Genomic DNA, 21,777 nt, shown 5'->3' on the forward strand with positions numbered 1-21,777 from the left:
TCGTGGGGAGTGAAGCACCCGGGGTTGCTCTGGGAGCCCCAACAGTGCAGTCCCGGCCGGGAAGAGGACGGGAATTCCAAGGAAGGGGAATCAGGAGAGCAATGCTGGGAGCTCCCTAAGCAGGGCTGGGCTCCTGATTAAACAGGGCTTTCTTCTCTGAGCAGGATTGGGCTCCCTGAGCTTGACTTTACTTCCCAAGCCTGGCCTTGCTCCCTGAACGGGACTCAGCTCCCTGAGCTTGACTTTGCTTCCCGAGCCCGCTTTTGCTCCCTTAGAAGGGCTTTGCTCTCTGAACGAGGCTTTGCTCTCCGAGGGGGACTCAGCTCCTTAAGCCGGGCTCTGCCCCCGAGCGAGATTCGGCTGCTTAAACCGGGCTCGGCTCCCTGAGGCGGCCTCAGATTCCCGCGCAGGAATTTGGCGGGAGCCGCCATGAGCCCGGCAGGGGGCGCTGCGAAGCCGGGCTGAGGGGCGGGGCGTGCTGAGGGGCGGGGCCTGCAGAGGGGCGGGGCCGTGCTGAGGGGCGGGGCCGTGTTGGGGGCGGGGCCTGCCCCGGGGCGCGCACACCCCGCAGCACCCGCGGCAGCCGCGCAGCTCCTGCAGCCCCGGGGTCACCGCGCCCCGACCCCGCGACCCCGGCAAGATGTGGCGGCGCTGGGAAGCGGGATGGGACGAGAAGAGGGAGCTGCAGGAGCTCAACTCCCGCCTGCGGGTCTTCGTGACCCGCGTGCGGGAGCTGGAGGAGGAGAACCGCTTTCTGGCGCGGGAGCTGGCGGAGCTGCGGGAGCAGGAGCTGGTCGGGCTCCAGGTGCCCGAGCAGGAGCTGGCCTGGCTGCGGATGCAGCTGGAGGAGCTGAGCCGGGCGAAGCTGGAAGCGGAGCTGGAGCGGGACGGGCTGCGGCGGGAGCTGGAGGAGCTGCGGGCGCTGGGCGCGGAGGTGCTGGGGATGCGGCGGCGCCTGGAGCCCGAGCTGGCCGGGCAGCGGGCGCTGCTGGAGCGGCTGCGGGGCGAGTGCGTGGCCCTGGAGGAGCTGCTGCTGGAGCTGCAGGCCGAGCACGGGCACATGGCCGAGCGGCAGCGGCGGGAGGCGGTGGAGATGCGGGAGCTGCGGCTGAACCTGGCCGCCTTGCCGCCCCCCTTGGCCGGGCTGAGCCTGGAGGAGCTGGAGGAGACCTACGAGATGCTGCTCAGCCAGAGCTGCCGGGAGACCCTGCTGCGCTACCAGGAGCAGATCCAGGTGCTGCAGGAGCAGGAGGCGCAGCGCAACCGGGAGAACCTGGAGCTGCTGCGGGAGGAGAGCCGGCAGTGCCGGCAGCACCTGGAGGATCTGCACCGCCAGGGCCAGGAGCTGTGCGCGCTGCGGGAGCGGCTGGAGCAGGAGATGCTGGCCCTGCAGGACCGCCACGGCGCCGAGCTGGAGGAGTACCAGGTGGGTGGCACACGGCCCCCGGTCCCGGCACTCTCCCGCTTCCTTCCTGCCCCCCGATGTGTTTTGGGGCTCCCCTGACACTCCTGCCCTCGCCTTTTCCCTTCAGCTCTGGTCCATCGCGCGGTGTGAGCCCGAGTTTCCCATCCCTCCTGCTCGCTCTGCTCCGGGCGGTGCTAAAACCCCTCGGACCGGTGTGGTCCAGGGCTTGCCCACCCCGCTTTGCCTCCTGGCCGTGGGTTTTTTGAGGTGGCCCGGCAGGAACTTTAGGCTGCTGAGCCCGTCTCTGTGTGGGGCGGGGAGTCCCTTGGAGCCCCCGGGGTTTGGGGAGAGCTGGGCGTGACCAGAAGGGAGACAGTGACCCTGAGGACATCACCCTGGTGACAGGTGCTCCCTTCCAACCTGCCCTCGGCAAGTGCCCAAGAGCAGGGAGCGGGCACACGGGCTTGCCAGGGCTCCTGGCAGGGCTGGGACACGGAGCGAGTCCCGGTGCCCTGAGGCTTGAGGGTGGCCAGACAATCAGAGAAACAGTCTGAAATTTCTTCTTGTTCTACACCTATTTCAGTGTGCCTTGGGAAAAAAATCTTGTGGTCCCCAGCGTAGCTAAGAAAACTTTTGAGTTGCGTAAAGGCAGGAAGGTGTTGGAGGCGGATGTTGGTGCTGTCCAGCGGGGTTACAGCATCCGCAGCTGAGGATTTGTTCGCTGTCAGGATGGTGTTTGGTGTGATGTGCGATCCCCCGTGCGTGGGAAGGGATCAGCTCCTGCCGGAACAGCGCAGCATCCGCTCATCCAGCTCGGCGTGGACAGCACATATTAGATCAGGCAGCCCATCGATCCATTTCCTGAGGGCAACATTTCTTTTGTTCATTGTTAGACCCTTTATTAACACCCTGCTGGAGCTCGGTGTGTGCCTGAACCCCGTGTGCTTTGTCCAGCTTTGTGTCCAGCAGCCCTGGTAGATTATGGAGATGTTGGCAACTGGGAAGGGACTGGGACCTGTTGCTGTGTGTGTCTGGTTTTTGTACTCTGCTGGATTGTTTGGAAGTTGCATAGTTTGCAGATGCTGTGAACTGAGACAGATTAGGTATGTAAGTAATCCGAAAGGCTCTTAACTTTTAAATATTTTTTTTTCCATTTTTGACAGGACAATCATTCTCACAGTCACATATGTAAACATTCCCAAAGCTGTAGAAGATGACATATGTAAATCCCTCATTAATTAAATCTATCCAACAGTGGAAATCAAATGAAAATGTAAAGAAGAAAAAAACCTCTTCATTTTTTTCCATTTATATTTAAAGTTTCTTAGATTTCTAAAGCATGGCCTTCTTGCTGCCTATATTTTTATTAGGGGTTTATAATGAAAGTCATCATTGTTCAAACTGAAAACCTCTAAATATGGAGTAAAGAGAGCATTTTGTATAGCTCACTGTCCTTGTCACAAGTTTTTCATATAAAAGTGAGAATGGCTTTTACTTAACTTTTTCAGCTCTGCAAGGGGTTTTTAAACCAATTATCTCTGTATCTGGTTGTATTTTTAAAGAATTTTCTTTGGAACAGCAACTGGAGAAACCTCCTGTAGATGACAGCAATTTATTGCAGAAGTCCAATAATAAAAATCCGTGGATGCCCTTGAATGGTCCTGATGCAATGCTCCAGAATGGATTGTTATTTTGACACCAACATCACAGGCTTCTATTACCCTCATGAACATTTGGCATCCTTAGATTTTACAGGAAAAATAGTTTCAAATCTTAGTAATACAAGAAGAAGACAAAAGTGTATTGGAAGTATCTGACCATTTTCACCAGAAATTAAGTATTGTCTAGATATATATTCAAATACGTCATAAGGTCTATTAATTCTGAATGGTCTGATGTTTGTGTTTTAATGAGAAAGGCCTTTTTGCAATTGCCAGTGTCCTGTACATGAGAAATAAAATATATTGCTCACATCCAGGAAGAAATTATGGAATGCGTAGGAGCAGCTGTTTCAGGTTTTGTTCTTGGGATCAAAGCTTTTTTTTTTTTTTTTTTTTTCCTCACTCATTTCTTTTACTGGTTGAAATATGTTCAGCGTGGATTTTAAACTCCTCTTTAAAGAGCACCAATTCCATGCTAATTTATTGGAGAGTGTCATGTAGAAATGATATGTATGTACAGATTAAAGTCAAGTGATGATTGTTCATTGCAGCTGCAATGGCAATTAGATTTATTCATATTTTCCATATATCATCCAGTTGCCTTATATGTTCATCTTTGTCTCCTGAACTGCCCTTATCCTCACTGATGCTTTCAGCAGTGTTAAATAGAAATAAGTATTTGGAGTTATAATGCAGCTGAAGCAGGCAGGGCAGTAAATCATATGCTGGAAAGTTTTCACTGGTCCTGAGTACTGAAGGGATTAACTCAGTTCATATGATGAACTCAGTTCCATAATTTTAGCTGTGTGCCATGAGAATACTGATGCAAAAAACTCTTGGTGGTTTAAAAACCCTGAATTATTTGGATGTAAAACCCTCCATGGCCAATCCTGCTGCTCTCAAACGAGGCTGATATTTTTCACTGATAAGAGCAGGTTTAGGATCAGTTCCTGTGTCAGTGTTGTGAGTTCAAGAGAAGGACAAAACATCTCATCAAATGCACATTTAATGTCGATTTGTCATGTGCCTTTTTCTGTGTACCAGTTTGGAGCCAGCCAAGTGCAGTGTGAGTTCCTCCCCTGCTGAGCCACTGAATGAGCTCTGGGATCAGTAAATAGTACCAGATGGAAAGGGCTGGGGCCTGGAATCCTCTATTCCCTCAGTAGGTACAGCTTCAACAGCCCAAGGAAATTCTTTCCCCCCTACTGCCCTTCTAAAATTTCCCAGTGCTGCCTGGAAAGGAGCATATGAAGGGTGAGAAAACAGTTTCTATTCTGTTGCTTAGTCCTAGCAGGACATCACTGGGATTTGGGGGCTGTGATTGATGTGGCTGGGAAACAGATCTTTCCAAGAGAGTCCTGTGTGAAGAAAACACAAGATCTGCCAAGTAGAGGTTACCTTTTGCAGAACGGGTTTGTTGGCTCCCAATCTCCTGAACTTTGATGGATTGGTTTCTGTGCTTTTTGGCATGCTTGGAAACAGGCCTTGAGACCAGTTGTCTTCTGCTTTATGTTTGAGCATCAGTGCTGGAGATGGCTGTCTGCCATCCAGTCTATAGAGTGTCTGCTCCCACTGGAATTAATTCCTTTGGAACTACTGCACAGCTGGCTGAGCTATGTGGCCCCTTATGGTAATCATTAACTCCAGCTCTCGCATCCCCAGTGCTCTCCAAACCCAGTGGGTAGAATCCAGGTGACTTTTCAAACCCAGACTAGAGAACTTGGGGGTGAGGGACTGAAGGTCCTGTGTTTTTTAGATAGGTTTGAACAGCCTCTGACTTTCAGAGCTCCCCACACCCTGTAGTCCAGTGTAGAAATTTCCTGTGTGGATTTTTCTGTGACTGCAGCATTTTAAAGCTCTTTTTAAGGCATGCATGTGCATGTACAGGTTATTCTGTGTTTAATTGTGAAGACAAGAAACATCTGAATAATTTAACTTTCGTATCAGAGCTCTTAGGAATTGGTTTTCTTCTGCACCTTTTGCTGACTCCTGGTTCTTGGTACCCTGGCTATTTTTGGGTAGCCTTTTCCTTTTAAAAGCAGGACCTTGCACTTTCCTTCCCTTCTCTCCTCGGGATTTCCCATTGTGCCTGTGCTGTTCTTGGACAGGGTTGTTACCTCAGAGCTTCTGAAGGTCTGCATGGCAGTGGGATGGTGCCTCAGCTGGGGTCTGCAGGAGGCTGGTGGGGGGTTTGTGGTGCTCTTTCAGATATATGCACATATGATTTGTCTTCTGCCATAAAAAGAGAATTTTAAGTACACTGAAGACTGTAGGCAAGGATTGTCATGTCAAGGGAAACATCAGTGAAATCATTAGCAAGAGCTGCAAAGGCAAATGGAGAAAGAGATTAATGTGTTGTACAGAGAGCTGTACCCACATGTATAGGCAAATATAGGCAGCTTCCTTCATAGAGCTTTCTTTTTAGTTTTACCAAAAAAACCCCAAAACTATTAATGTTTGACATGCCAGCACTTTATATTCTTAGTTCTTACTTCTGCCTAGCACATCATGCTGGCATTAACAGCAGAGTCCCCTGCTGTAACTTCATTTTTATGCTATTGTTCATACTGGGATACTGGAGCACTTGCTGCCTGTAAGTGATATATTTTGAAATTTTTTAAAACTAAACCATCAGTGCCTTGATTTTCTGGTTTGGTTACAAAGCAGTTTCAGGATGAAATCTAAAATATACTGTTGTGAATTCCTGTTTGGTGTTGTACATGTGTGTGAGGTTTTGCTCTGTAATTGATGTTTCAGAGTTCCTGCATAGTGCAGAGTGACATGAACAAAACAGAATTGGGCCTTTGTTGATATTTAATTTCTGTCTTCCCAGCTGCCAGAGCAAAGTGCAATCTATAGTGTATTAGTTAGCAAGGTTAGATTTGGTACAAACATATATAAAAATGACAATTCACCCTTCATGTGAGAGGTAACACCAGTGACTGAAGCACTTTCTACTATTTTCTTTTTTATTCTTCCTTCTGTCATTTAGTGTAAATATATATAACCTTATATATTTAGTTGTGTTGTATAAAGCCATATATAGTTATTGAGATGAAAATGAGCAATCTTTTATCCATCTTCTGAGCAGCAGTTAGGACAGAGCTGGATGGACCTCAAAGCAGATATCCAAATACTGTAGAAAACTTGAAGGAACCACTGGAGGTTCATCTTTTACCTTGTGGGCAGTGTGAGTATCTTCAGATGCTCAAATTCCAAAATTGGTTTGAACCCTCACATCCTTGGAACTGAAAATACTGATAAGGTTCTCATGGAAAAGCAATTGTGAAATTTCTGATCTCAAGTGTGATTTAAAATGAGCAAATGAGTCACGTATAAGTCTTATAAAGAAGTGTACTTTCCTTGCTATTTGTGCTTAATAACTTTTGTAGGGACATCTGAATGGGTTTTACTGAAATATTTAACCAGCTTAGTGAGGCATAAAATGAACTTAGCATTAAACTTGCTCCAGGAATAATGTATTTCAGCTTGTATATGGGGGGACCATAGAGCTGATTTCTGCTGGTTTTTGAATCTTTGGAACATGGGTGTATCTTTGTATCAGGTTTTTCGGGTTTTTTTTAATTAAACATTTTACGTTTTAAGGCGTTCAAGTGTACAGATTTTTATGTTCTTTCAAAACTAAAAATATTTTGTTTCTGTTCAGAGAATAATTGATGCCCTGGAAGAAGAAAAGCAGTTCCTGACCATGTCAATCACAGATTACCTGAGGGACTACCAAGAACTCCTGCAGGTGAAAGCAGGCCTCATCCTTGAAATTGAAACCTACAGGTAAGATTTGTGGTCACACTCTATTGTCTAGACAGAGGATAATTTAAATCCCTTTTTATAGATAGGGGAGCCCCATTCATCCTCTTCCAAGCATTTAAAGTATAAACAGTGATTTTGGGAGTCTCAAGGCTCTGAAGCCAATATAATCCATAGGAATCCTTTTAACTTGGTACAAATACAGTGATATGTAAGAAACCTTCTTAGTCCTGGTCAAGTGGATATCAGATTGATGGGAATTTTTGGGGCAGTATTTGGTTACAAGCTAAGGAGACAATATCCCTGAATTGCAATCAATAAAAGGAGGTTATGTGGATGCCATCAACTTACATGGCACGTTTAATTGTTTAAATTTGTTGATTAGTGACCACCTGCAACACTGATGTAAACAGTGAGTTCCCCATCCTTGCTGCAGTTGTTGGATAGTGGGAAGATAACAGAAAAGTCTGTTTGGTTGAGTCCTGGCTTTCTCCATCCTTGATTTGTTATGCAAACATGTTTAGATCAAGTGTGAGATAAGAGCAAGCAACATCTCTGCTAATGAATCTTCAGGACTGTACCTCTCTCTAGCCACTAAGTTGTTGTGGGGTTGAAAAGCCAGAGTAATTCTCTTGTCTGGAGAATCATGATGTACATGGCACAAAACTGATTTGGAATGAGAAAAATCCTAAATAACCCAAAACTGATGAACTGGAGGAAGATCCTTCCTTCTTGTAAAAATTATGTGTATTTTCTACAAATAGCACAATATTTTCAACAAATTTAATTGAGATACTGATCTTCAAATACAGTGATGTGTAATTCTTACTGAGCAAAGAGATAATTTGCAAAAATTTAATGTCAGGCTTCTTCTGTATTCTTTTAAGGAGACTGCCTCTGTCATTACCTTGTCTGCATTTGGTGCATTATTAATATTCAACCTGTGTAAATAGATGGGATATTAAATATAATATATGCTTCTGTGTTCTAAAGCATTCATGCTGTGTCCTGAGTGTGAACCAGTAACTCTGAATAAAATTGCACCACTGAATTATGGGTGAGGTGTGTAGACCAAAGTGTGTGGACTATCAATCCACTGATGCATATGAAATCTAATTTCAGTTGCATAACTGAAAATATGAGAAACTTGAAATAATGTCTGAGTAGCTTGATAAAGAGTGGTAAGAAGAGAATGTCTTCATGAGAGCACCAGCAGTCTGTTCAAAATGCCTTGAGAATGTCTGCAAGGAGGCACAGGCCAAGGCTGGTTTCTGGATGAGATAAAATCACAAACAGTGTGGGACAAGTGATCTGCAGCTGCTTGATAAGTGACAGTACCTTGATGTTTGCTGGTGGAGTGAGATCCCTGTGATCCTTGGAAAGCCATTAGTGTCTGGAGCATTACTGTGGAAGTGGTAGCCAGCTGTGATCCTTATCTCTGTGTATTAATTCTGTTAACTTTGCTAAAAAACATGATTCTTCTGCATTTAATCCCAGCTCTGTTGTTGACTTTCATTGTTGTTGTTAATATTTCTCCCTTGGTTTATTCATCTGCAAAACAGGATTAGCACTGTCACAATAACAGAATTATCAGAGTTGTTTTGATGATTAGTATTCATCCAGAACTAGGAATGATAATGCCCAGATATTCAGTTGTTTGAAAACCTTATAAGCTTATGAAATTCTGGAACTTCTCCAGAGTTGTGTCACTGATTATCTGGGCATTATTGGTTTGTCTAAGGATTCTTTGCCCTGGTCAGTGAGAGGAGAACAATTCAGCATCACCTGCAGTGTGTTTGTTGTCCAGTTAAGAAGCTCCTTAGTATGTTGGGTTTCTTCATCTGAGGGATGTGAATGCAACTTGTGTTGCATCACTGGTGGCCTTGGCAAGGCAGATGACAGTGGAAAAATGAGCATCTGCCCACTCCAGATGATCTAAAGATGAAAACAAGAGAATGGGCCTTGCTACAGATAAAAACCATGTGAATGTCAGCAAACAACATTCTTTTAAGATACCAGAAGCTGAAAATGGATTGTTTTGTATTTTTACATTTATGCAGTTTTACCTATTCCTCTTTTCTTCTTTTTCTCTCTTTATTCAAGAAAATAGTTCCTTCTTTCTTGTGTGTCTCTGTCAGCCCTGCTGTGGGAGGGGATCCAGTCAGTGAGGTTAAGTAGGAGGATTCTGGACAGTTCACTCATGGACTTTTTCAGGTCCTGTTCCTCTCCCAGGTCTTTTTACCTGCAAAAGAAAAGGGCATGTGAGTGCAGCTTCAGTTGGTTTTCACAGAGGATGCTGGCATATCCCTTTGCTTATGCATACTGGAAACAAAAGACACCTATTCACACTCAGTCCAACATCCTGAACTTTCCATGGAGAGGTTCCCACAAAGGCCCTGGCATTTCCTTTCCTCCTGGCCTTACAGGTTAAGGGTGTGGTAGCTGGTCTTGGAGCCTTCTTTGTGCCTCCAGCCCTGTGTTGTCTCTATTCTGCTACTCCTACATCTCTGTTACAAGGTCAGTTCTTTCCATTAGTCACCACTGCTCCTGGGCTGGGAAGAAGGATCATTGTTGCAAGGAACACCCTTCCTTAAGGTCCAAGTGTGTTTCCTCTCTGACTGCTCACCCTTCCTGCTCTGGGAGCTGAGATTCACTCAGGAATTGGAATATGTGTCTTTTGTGGCTTTGTGACGTTGCACCTCATGGGAATCTTCATTCCTACACCCTCTTCTCACTGTTGAAGTAAATATTTATCAAGTGTCTCACAGTTTTGTTCTGTGTCCTTAGAACCCTTCAAAACTCCAGCTACTTAACTATACTTAGCATTTATTTCCAGGAAGAAGTGGTGAATTAGTCACCCTGTAAAACTCTTGGTTTTAAAAGGAGATACAAAACCTGCTTAGAATCAGACTTACTTTCAGGCCTTTCTCCTTAGCTAGCAGAAACTTCTCTTCACATAGCAGAGGTTGTCCAGAGCTTGTACCAATAGGTTCAGGAGGTTTTCTCTAAAATATGTTGTTGAAGGGTAAAATATTTCACTTTGAAATTCCAGTGTCACACAAGCATTCTGTTCAGGTTATTCTGAAGCACCAAAGGCTACACAACTTTTTTCTTTTATTTCCATGGTCATTGTTAGGCTCTCTGAACACACTTGGCAGGTGGACTCTGCACTTGTGTTCCTCCACCAACACTTCTGACCCTTTCCATGCCTTCCTCTCACAAAATCATCACCAGCATTAAGATCCTCTGAGCAACTCACCACAGCTTTTCCAGTCAGTCTCATTACTCCCCCATCACAACTTGTACCTTCCAATAGGTCCTAGTCCTGGATGGGTTTTATTTTGAGAACACAGAGTGTTTTCAACACTCAGGGAATTTAACATGCAGTTACCTGCTGTTCTTCACACTCCTCATCTTCCTGTCCTGTGATGGAAAAAGGATGTGGAATGGCCTTGACACCCCTTCTGGAGAGGTGGGGGTTTTTTGTAGCTCCTTAGCAAATATCCAGGTTGTAAAGAGGATGAATTTTTTTGTCCCACTGGCCAAGTGCCCCATCTGAGATTTTGGTTTTCTGTAGCTTTAACGAGTCTCATTACTGTCCTGATTGACTATAATAAAATTTGCACTACATCCTTTTGTTCTGTTTCTCCACCCCAACGACTTTATCTCCTTCTCCTGCTTTCATGGACTGGTTGTTCTTGTTGTCATCCAGCACAGGGTGACGAGCATGTCCCTGCTAACTTTAGATAAATGACATTAATAATGAGATTATAACGGTGCAATTGGATTATTTTCTGGTAACACTTAAATTAAGTGTTCACAAAATGGGAATATAAGTAATTTGGGACCTGATTTCCAAGAAGTAGGTGACATGGTTTTTTTTAGAAGAGTGCTGCTTGGGGCAATGTTTTTCTTTTATTATTACTGTGAGTGCTTAAAAGTTCATACAGTTGAAATTAATTCTTCAGGCAGTTTAAGTTTAAAAGAGACCTTACCACTGAGAGGTTATTATTAGGAACGGATGCAGATGAATAGAGAAGCAAAATGACTTGCATAAATTCAAGCTGAGAAACACAACCTGAGTTTGCTGGCTCAGTACAGTGCACTGCCCTTTTCGTGCCAGTTTAGTAAGCCAAGCTCAGTTTAACTTTTTTTTTTTTGGTTTTTTGATAAGCATGAGGTCATACATATTATGAAGTGTTCAGTACAATACTGATTCTCTGTCCAGTTTTACAGAGGTTTCAGGAAGCTTTGCCTTTCACTTTCAGTAGTAATACTTCAGATCCAGCTTTTCTGTGGGCTGCTGCCCTTTGCCATATACAGTTACCTCCTGGAACTTATTTTTAGTGACTTCATAGGTTGCTGCAGCAACTGAACAACTGTTGTTTTAACAGCAGCCAGAAATCCTTAGTCAAACTCCCCACATTCCTGCTTTCCTTCGTCATGGTTAACACTTTCACTGCCAGCTGCAGGATGTGTTTCTGCAGCGTCACCACCAGCTTCTCTGGCATGTCTGTCAGAGCAACTTGTTTGGCACTCACTGGCTTCATCAGATCAGATGTTTGGTCTTGGGAACATTATATGTGTTGAAGGGATCTAATTCCTATAAAGCTTCTCTCAACATGGAGAAAGATAAATTGCTTTTACTGTGAGTTTTTTCAACTCACAAAATAGAAGGAAAGATGCCTATCCGAGCTTGTTTCAGGTAGTTCTAACCTGGCTTTTCTTCTGGATCTAGACAAACCCATCAAGGCAAAGAAAACCTTGCTAATGTTGTTTTGCTACTGCCAAAGTGATCAGTCATGGGAAGTGTGAAATACACAGGTGATGCTTAAAACACATGCTTTGTTAGTTTTGACATAAACGTCCAGCAGAGGTGCTTGTACCCCAATCCTAAATGGCTTTCAGCTCCTGCCCCAGGGAGTCAGAAGCCTTGGCTATCACAGTCCTCCAGCTTTACTCTTGCCAGCTTTGCTGTTGCAGCTGTGCCTTATCAGTGCAGAACATCTGTCATTCCCAAACCCAGAAAGCAAGGCTGTAACTGCCTGGTAGAAGCAGCATAAACCCACCCCAGTTACTGTGCTGACTGTGACATTCCCCTGCACAGGGAGAGAACCTGATGTGTCATTTCCAGGCTGCTGCACCAGCATTTCCTGGAAGTGTGGGAGCTGTTGGAGTGTCACTGCCAAAAAGGAGGAGGGTTGAGGAACAGGGACAGGCAGAGATATCATTAAAGGAAACCAAGCAGTTTCTGTCACAGAGAATTTTCCTATTCTTTTTTTTTTTTTTTTTTAATGTATTGTGCTGATTACCAAGGGAAGAGGAACTAAGAATAGTTAATTTAACACTATAAATTGTTTCCTCCAGCACTGTGTTTGACAGTAGAAGTTATTCTTTCCTTCATTTTTTCATTTGAAAAAGATAAAACTTGCAAGTCCTGCTGTCACTGTTCCCTGATATCACATTGCAAAACCATCTTTACTACTCTTTTCCAAACAGGAAGGTTGCTGCAAATATTTTTTTTTTTTTCATTTTTCCCTTTTCTCTATAAAACGTTTTGCCCAGAGAAGCTGTGGCTGCTCCATCCCTGGAAGTTTTCCAGGCCAGGTTGAGTGGAGCTTGGAGCAATCTGGTCTACTGCAGGATAATTGTTTCAATTTCTAAGACTTATAAATGTAAAATACTACGCTTACTATACCCAGTATTTTAATGAAATGCCCTTTGTGTTTTGCAGAGCTTTGTTAGAAGGGGAGAGCAAGCCGTGGATTATATGGAGAGAAGAGTATGCAGGGAAATTGCCTCAAGGTAAAATATGAATATTAAAAAATTAATTTTGAATGAAATTAAATATAACTGGAAGTTATTATGCTGTGCTTGTTCTGAAGTATATTTTTATGGGTGTATTGCAAAGTGAATATTGAATTAGTTTTGAGTGTTAATATTTTAAATCAACATATTGCTCTTGTATATGAGATACCTTATAAAATCATGGCTTGAGTGGAGAGCATAGGGAGTGATACTTCATAGCTCTAAAGAACTTTTGGATGGCCAAAGGTCTTAAGAGAATTTTGAAGTATAAAGCAAGAGGTGTTTGACAGAACATGGAGTGCATCGTCCTGAGGCATTGTGAGTGTTAGAAAGTTCACATGGATTTAAAGAGATATTTTAGCAGAGTAATGAAAGACAAATCAAAGACTTACTAAACATAAAGATACCATTTCTATCTTAGGAGCTGCAAATCTCTGGAGGCTGTGAGAGTATACAAGGGAAGTATCACTATTTACTTGCCCTGTTCTTATATATTCTTCCCTGTGTATCTACTCTTGATACCTGCAAACAGGATTTTAGATAAGATGGACCTTCACTGTGACTGCTGTGGCCATTGCAATTAATTAATCTGGATAATCATGAGTTTAACAATGTGGGATCATTACTGTAGTCCCAGAAGACATTTGAAGGCTGTGTGTGTAGCAGGAAATTCAACAGGCTCAGGCCTAGGCTGAAATGCTCACACAGATTTGCCTGTGCTGTTAAATTGTGAGCACTGTGCCTGGATCTGGACAGCACAGTTTGGATCTGGACTAGCCAGTACTTCTGCAGACAGTGCTCAGGCATATTCACAGAATAGGGAAGGGATTACAGAAATAATACAGGAGACACTAGCAAAAGTCAGAGGAGATGTGGCAGCTTTTCAGGAGTGAGAGATGTGAGGGGTGCAGTTCTGGTTGGTCTTAACTGTCAGATATTCCTGGCACATTGTATTAATTTCTATGGATAGAGCCTAAAAGGTTCTTTATTTCTCTCCCTTGCTGTGCTTTATTGTGTGGCTATGAAGGGTCGTATTTGTGTTTGCAGTTTCTAGTATGTGGTGGCAGGTGTGCCATCAAATGTCAATAGGAACTTGGAAACCTCAGGCCACTTAGGCTAATGAAGCAAAAAGCCCAGCCAGCAAAAAACCCAGCCTGTGATATTAGCATACATTTTTTAATGAGAAGTTATAAATGAACATCAGTAGATATATGAAAAGTGTAATTCCTCAGTAAATGCCACAATACCCAGTAGTGCACAACAGGTAAAATTAGCAAGATCTTGCAGCTTGAGAAAAAGCTTTGCTTTCAACTTTAATGTAATGTATGCATAGACTTAATTAACAGGCAAAACCTACAGGAATGCCTTTACAAAGCTCCACTGAAAATGAAGACATTATTTCTTACAAAAAACATAATGCATGTTTTCTTAGTTCATGCCCTCTCTTTGATAGTATTTTAGATACAAACCATTATTTTAATGCTTGGTCACCTGTGCTCTCTTTGCAGATATTATAAACACTTTCTATAACTACACTGATACTTACTCTACCTATCAAGAAAGAAATAGAAGTAAAGCTTCACCAGCTGCCAGGATCACTGACACCAGGCACAGAATGCCAGTGACAAATCTGAGCAGTTCTGCACATTACTCAGCTTACTCCACACAGGCTGGATCACACACAACAACTGGGGGAAGAACTTTTGGAAGGGACCTACTTGGTTCAACATATCGCCCTTCAACGACTGTCACAAAGGATGAAAGGATTGTAACAGACCACAAAGAGCTAAGAACATTTACTCCAGACTACAGTAGCTGGAGAAGCACTGAAATGCAGCAAAAGAGGATTCCAGAGAGAAAGAAAACAGAAGTTACAACTTCATCCACAGTATCTTTGTCAAAAGAATCAACTGAAAGATCAGACAAGGACCATAAGCCTGATGCTGAAAATACAAGAACTAAACCAGGCTTCACTAGATTTCCAGCTTATGAGCTGATTACCAATGCAAAACCATCTAAATATGAAGAAACTATAATTGAAACTCGGACCACACTGAAAGACAAAAGAGGAGGCAGCAAACCAACTGATGAAAAGACATCTCTGCTGAAAGAAAAAGATAAGCTGGAGAAACAAACAAAAGATGAGAAAATGAAAACAGATGAGAAATCTTTTATAGAAGAAGGGAGGAAGACTGAGCAGAAAAAATATACCCGTGAGAAAGTTAGCCAAAAGGTAACAGGGAGTGACATTTCTACTGCAAGAACTTTGAAAAGTGAATCAACCAAAAAAGATGCAACTGTGATCTCAGAATCAAGAAGTAAAGATGTCATTGAGGTACCAATCAGTATTGAAAGGCCTGCTCCTGACAAAGGGCCTCAGAGAGATAAAGAAATAAGGGTTCAAGGTGTTAAAACTTCCATAGGAAGAGAAACAGATGACCATGTAACTGAGTCTGCTGAAACTCGCCAAGTGAGGATTTCAGAAGCAGAGTCCAGTCTGGAAGGTCGAGAGCAAATTAGGAATGGAAGCCATAAAATGGGAACTCTGCCAACTGAAAACATAGCAGAGAATATTGTTGCTGACATTCTTAAAAGTTTCACACAGTCTTCTAGTTCACAGATGTCAACAGACACCAAAGTGACCTATTTTGATAAGAAAGAACAGGAAGATGAAGGGAAAATAAAGACTGAGTTCACAGTGCAGTCTCAAGTTCAAGAAGACATAGCTATTTCTGATGAAGGTGACTTGGGGCATCTATCAAACCAGGATGTTAGAAAAGTGATTCGAGAGGGTGTTGAGGCAACTCCTTCCAAAGAGGAGATAGAAGATATTGTCCATCACGGCCTGAAAGCAAGCGAGAGCGTGAAGAACGTGTCTGTGAATGTGGAGATTGTGGAGGAGCCACTGGATTACACCACCGATGAGTTTTCAACGCCTTTCCAGGTAGAAGAAGTGGAGGATTCATTCCCTGAGAGGGAGAGGCGTTATGGTGAAGAGGAACAAAATGTCACCTTCACGTATGAAGATGTCAAAAAGAAGAAACCGCGCCACGAGAGCTTCACTCACGTGGAAGAAGTAACTGAGGAAGATGACTCACCTATTGAACAGAAATATTTTGTGTCTGTTCCTGATGATCATCCTGTTATTAATGAAAAAGATGATGACTCAGTATATGGGCAAATTCATATTGAAGAAGAATCGACTATTAAATATTCTTGGCAAGATGAGTTTTTGCAAGGCACACAAAGTAAGAGAGAGGAAGGTGTGAGCTCTCCAGAAGAAACCTATAAAGTGGTGGGGGAGGAAGCAAGTGCCCATATTTTAAAGGAGCATCCTGAAGGTGAAAGATCCCATGTTGAATCCATTGTTATTGAAAAAGAGATTAAAATTCCCCATGAATTCCAGACTTCGATAAAAGGGCTTTTATCCAAGGAAACGAAGGACCCTAAACATCAGCTGAAGGAAGCTTTGGAGCAGTTGGAGGGCAGTCTCCCAGAAAGTGTGAAAGAGGAGCTCTCTGCATTAACAAAAGACAGCAAAGTGGATGCTAGTAACTTGGCATTTGATATCAAAAAAGTTGATCAGAAGGAGGAGGGGGGCTCAGTGACAATTGTTGCTGAAGTCAATCTGTCCCAGACCCTTAACGCTGATGAATTTGACGTAGATCAGCTTGGTGAAGTAATCACGAGCGAGAAGGAGAAGGCAACAATACACTCCCTGAAGACAGAGAGCTCGGATAGAAGCAATATAGAAGTAGATGTTTCTTCCCACAGTGACAAATACACTCCTTTTGCTGACCAGGAGATCTACAGCTCATCCACGACGAGGCGGAGCGGTGGCACTGCCCATCACACCACCGAAAGGGTTGTTTATGACGGTTCGGTTTCGGAAACTGCGGATTATGGGGAGGCCTCTCACTCATCACAATCAGCTGAGGAGACCAAAACCCAGAGGCGTGTCAGGGTTGGCCCAGCAGGAGTCCAGAGGTTTGAGCAGGTCCTGTATGAGGGGCCTGGCTCTGAAACGCTGGAGCTCAGTGCTGCAGAAGATGTTGTTCAGAGAGACGGACTGTCAGAATTCAGCCAGTCTGTGAGGCACTTCAAACTGGGCCCCAAGGAAATCCAAACCACAGAACAAGTCCTTTACACAGGCCCTATTACTACAATTGTAGAAGAGATGGATTCTGGAAATCTTTCTCAGAAGGTTTCCACAGACTTCAGCAGGGCCACAAGACGCGTCACAGTAGGATCAAGGCAAGTGACTGAAGAAGTCTCTTTTGAGGGGTCGGGTTCAGACTCTCTGGCTCTCAATAGCTCAGATGGCTTTTCCCAGGCTGAAGGGGCCGTGGATGTCAGCAGATCCATGAGGCACTTCAGGCTGGGCCCAAAAGAGGTCCATACTGAGCACGTTGTCTTTGAAGGACCCATCTCCGGTAAAGTGGAGGTCAGCAGCACGAGGGACTTCTCACAGGCAGAAAGTTCAGTCAGACAAATCCAGCTGGGTCCCCAGGGCTTTATGACAGCTGAAGAGATCATCTACCAGGGGCCTGTCTCCCAGCACACAGAAATCACTGAACTGGAAGACCAGACCCTTTCAGGAGGCTCAAGAGCTTTCAGGCGCGTTAAAATAAGTCCTGCAGGAACTCATGCTGAGGAAATCATCTTCTCAGGACCCATTGCTGGAGCGGTGGAAGATCTTTCACAAATAGCAGAGTCATCTGAGAGCAGCAGCTCTGTGAAGCATATTAAAGTAGGCTCCAGGGAAACAGCTTACACTTTCCAAATGGATGTTTCCAATCTGGGTGGAATATCTGCAGTGAAGAGTGGAGAACAGCCAGACCCTTCTGCTGGTCAGCCACAGGTCATCGTTGAAAGCAGTGCAGGAAATGAAAGCACAAGAAGTGGCTATGTTCTCTCCAGTTTTTCCCAACATCAGGATGGATCATTTCTTGATCAAACTGTGCAGTTGAAAAGAACGGTCGACCAAAGGTCAGATGCTTCTGAAGAGAAGAAAGTCGCTTTTGTCTACCTGGACCATGAGGAGGAAGATGATGAGGATAATGAAAATGATGGACAGTGGTTCTGAAAGGACTGTGTGATGAAGCCTAAGTAGCAATTTGTTTATACGTATTTTTTATTATCCTTTTTTTTTAAAGAGAAAAAAGGGATGGGGAAACACTCAAACTATTTAGATTATTCATGGCGGACTGAGAAGTATTGAATTTAAGCCTCTCTCCAGCACATTTTATTTTCTTGGAAATTTTATTTTTGGGAGAGATCTTGCTATTAATATTTTTTCCTCAGAGTTCTGTGTCTAATATTTTCAGATTTTTCCACCTATAGAAACAGGAATTTGCTACTGGGGAATTCAAAGGATTCTATTTTTTTGTTTGTTTTATAGCACATCAAGTAGTAAATATGTGCTTGAATAGGACTTTTCAAAGATTTCTTTTTTTCTTAATACTGTATTGTACTTGGTTACTACAATATTACTATGCAATTCTATTTAAACCTCAAGCTACTAACCACAAATTTAACAAAATTATGAGAATAATGAGTGGTAGTAGCTGATTTTCAGTTCCATTTCTGTGTACTTATATGCAATACCTAATGAATACATTATAAGAGACAGTTATTACAGCTATAAAATTAAATATGATCCTGTAGGATCAAACTAAGCATAGCAAGAATTTACAAAAGTGATGTTATTTATATAGCTTGAATGCAGTGCAAAAAAGAAAGAAATAACACTGAGATAAGAATTTCTCACCGTATTCCAGGTGAGAAATAGTGGATTTTATGGTTGGACAGTAATATATTTAATATCTCTAAAAAGAAAACAAATTTAAAAACTAGACTGGATAGTGTTCCCACTGAGGTAAGGAGGACTCCTTACAGATTCAGTGGCTGTGTACATTAGTAACCTCAACTTATTTTGCAGTTTTTGGGTTACCTGATACTAGGTATTGCTAAAGGTAAGTGTGAAGTGTCAAACATGATTACATAATGCCTAATTTCCTAAGACAGTGAAATTAGCTGATATGTGTCCTGTCAGAAGGAAACTTTTACAATGACATTGATGACACTTATGATCATTGTGTGTCAGCTCATTCCCAGATAATCCTTTTGTTTACAAACACAATGTCCTTTTCAATCACTCCCCCTGCAAACCCAACCTGGGATTTGAATTTATGTTTTTCTTCCTTTTTTTTTCCTCTGAATGTAACATGTGCCTCAGGCCAAAGTTGCCTTCTACTTAAATTGTTTGCAAATAAGCTAATTTCACTTGGATTGCACCTTGGTTGAATGAAGGACATAATTTCACTTTATAATTCAGTGACTTTATAAGTTCAGCTTGGAAGCCAGCACAGCACCACTGGCTGGCCTGAGCTGGGCAGTGCTGGCAGGAACAAAAATAGCAGCCCAAATATTGTCACTGGGGTAAGAAATACCATACTGGGCACGTATGGAAGTAACAAACAGAGGTGAGAAGCTGCTATTTCTGCACACACACACTCACAAACACAAGCTACACTATCTCACCTCTGCAGAGCAGACACACACCTGGCTCAGGGTGGCTGAGCAGTGCCAGCCCAGCCACTGCTGACTCCCAGATTTTTTTCCTGTGGTTGTGTAAGCCTAGTTTTGTGTGTGCTGATCCATATTAAAATCCAGTTAGACTATCTTAGTCTGGCATGACTAGTCACTTTTCAGATTCCTTACTATTAACAGAAGTAGATTTCTCAAAGCTGACTGCTGCTTTATACTATGAAAGTAAATGCAAAGCTGAGAAGCTCCATGCTGACTGACATATCCTGCTCCTTCAGATGTAGGACAGTTTAATCCATGTGTGCCTTAGTTACTAAGTTTGAAACTGTACAAAGCTATTAATGCTCCAAAGATTAACTCATGAGGTTTGTCTGCACTGCAAAATTTTCTGAATGTTTTCCTCGTTTTGTCTGGAATCTTTTGTTGAAATTGGAAGTTCCACCAACTGCTGGAAAATGAATAGGAAACTGAGTTGTGTAGAAGCACTAAAGGCATGTAATCTAAGCTTATTTATATTGCTCACTGTGTAATAGATAATATTTTTTCAAAATTATTCCTGTATGCTCAGAAAAGACCTTGTGCTTCCATTTATAAATAGGATGTTAATTATTGTAATATTTCTAATCTCATCCTATGCTTTTGTTTCCTTAGTTGACTGTATGATTGTAAAGGTGGCCACATCTCTGTGTTAATGATCATGTATAAGCCAGAATTTTCCAGCTAGATGCCATACTGCCAGTAATCAGATTCTGTGCTTCAAGTATCAAATAACTGCATGAAGGAAGAAGTCAGGTCTGTAGTAAGCAACAGAGGTAAAAATAATAAGTGTAAGTTTTCTTGAAATTTTGTTCAAGACTTAACATTCTCTGTAAAACAGATACAAGGATATCTGCAGAAAATATATTTAGCAATCAACAAAAGCTACTTACAATGTCAAGCCTATTTATTGATACATTGTGGAGTCTTTGACAGAGGTGCTCCTTAGGAACAGTGATGCCAAAACTGTTCTGTTTATCTTCACCTGCTAAGAGGATTATGAGGCCAGGTGAGGGAAAAAAACAGTGAGGAGCAAATGACTTAGAAAATGTAGGTGCCCTTAGCACCGAAGGATTTAAAAAAAATTGAAAATCAGTATTGTTTCCACTGAGGCAGCAACAGCTCTTCAGAAATTCCTTTGCATATCACTGTCAGATGCAGTAGGTTACACCAAGATACATTTCTGTTTCGATAGTCTGGAGGAAAAAAATCTGTTCAGTGTACTTCTATTTCTATTTAAGACCAGGATTTTAATCAATTCTTGGGAAGATGGGTTATTGTAAAGAACTGGAAATGTGCATTAGCATGATGTTAAACAGATTTTAACATTTCAGGCACAGTTCCTTTGCATGAAGAAAGGCTGTGAAAATGAAGTTGCCTCACATATAAAGGTTTAAATGTTAAAAAGGTTTTAATATAAGCAACCCATTTTCCACTTAGTTCTCGTTAACCTGAGACATTAAGGCAATGATAACTTTTGGATAATTCTACCTTCAGACAACAAAGTGCATTTAGGTGGACAGTCACATCCTGCAGGCCCTGTGGCTGCATGTGCAGAATTAGGGCTGTAGGTACATGAATTACTAATGAGAGCAAACATAACCTACTCGCTGGTGTACTAACTCACCCAAGGTGATCACTTTCTGCATAAGAATTATATCCTGTGGCTGAGCAGATTGGTGACACACCCTCAGTCAGCATGCACTTCTGAAGCTTACTCATATTACGCTTTTCATTAAACAGAAATAAAAACTTCACTGCTATGTTTGGATTCAACAAAACGCTTTTCAAGTATAATTAGTATTTTGGGGTGGGTAAAAACTATGTATTTCTATGCTGATATAGATCAGAAGTGGGGCACTGTTTTTTCAAATGTGTAAACCACTGGTCTAGGAAGCAAATAGAGCATAGAACATAAAGAAAGATGTGTGAGATAGCGAGAGCTCTGTGCTGGCTGATGTTTGTGAACAGCAGGTGTTTCAAAAGACGGTAAGAATGTTGAACCTGGGTTTGTTGATGTCAGCTGTGTGAAACTGCAGGCAGCTTATGTTCTGGTCATTTGCAATGAAACTGCGTTTTTTTTGTGGTGGTATAAGCTTTGTGATTTTACACTTTTTCACTCTTGAGTATTAAACAATGAAAATCAATGCAGATGTTTCTCTTTCTTCTTGTCTGATATTTTAACGGCTGCACTGTCTAAAGAAAAAGGACTTAATTTCTGTAAATACCTTGCTGTCAGGCTGGGTTAATTTTGGTTCAAAGAATGAACCTAATTTTTCATTCCAGCAAAGATTCTCCTTTCAGGCTGATAATTGAAATGATGGCAGAACATGGCATATTCCATATTGCAACTGCACACAGCACATATGGACCAGCAGTGGCTGTGGAGTGCCACAGGTAGTGAGAGGCAGAGTATAAAGCAACAGAGAAGGTGGAATTCTCTGAGTTGTCAGCATCATACTTGTCCTTGGATCCTGGCACTTGACCAAGGTATGTCTTAACTTTTAGCCTTTTCTAGTAAAGAAAACTGTTTTACACACAGTTTTGTAG

General features: G+C 42.7%; 1 protein-coding gene across 1 annotated transcript; it reads left to right on the top strand.

Moving 5' to 3' along the window:
* Positions 1 to 539: 539 nt before the first annotated feature.
* Positions 540 to 21,374, top strand: SYNM (synemin). The gene is made up of 4 exons (XM_056515904.1): positions 540 to 1,426; positions 6,734 to 6,858; positions 12,569 to 12,639; positions 14,151 to 21,374. The coding sequence occupies exons 1-4, from the start codon at positions 641 to 643 to the stop codon at positions 17,726 to 17,728; spliced, it is 4,560 nt and encodes a 1,519-aa protein (XP_056371879.1). The 5' UTR covers positions 540 to 640; the 3' UTR covers positions 17,729 to 21,374.
* Positions 21,375 to 21,777: the final 403 nt, after the last annotated feature.

This window comes from Oenanthe melanoleuca, unplaced genomic scaffold (assembly GCF_029582105.1).
Source record: "Oenanthe melanoleuca isolate GR-GAL-2019-014 unplaced genomic scaffold, OMel1.0 S116, whole genome shotgun sequence".
Taxonomy (NCBI): Eukaryota; Metazoa; Chordata; class Aves; order Passeriformes; family Muscicapidae; genus Oenanthe; species Oenanthe melanoleuca.

Coding starts and splice junctions, on each gene's coding strand:
- SYNM (XM_056515904.1), top strand. CDS start 641: ATGTGGCGGCGCTGGGAAGCGGGATGGGACGAGAAGAGGGAGCTGCAG. Junction 1,427..6,733: donor CCGAGCTGGAGGAGTACCAG/GTGGGTGGCACA, acceptor GTTTCTGTTCAG/AGAATAATTGATGCCCTGGA. Junction 12,640..14,150: donor TGCAGGGAAATTGCCTCAAG/GTAAAATATGAA, acceptor CTCTCTTTGCAG/ATATTATAAACACTTTCTAT.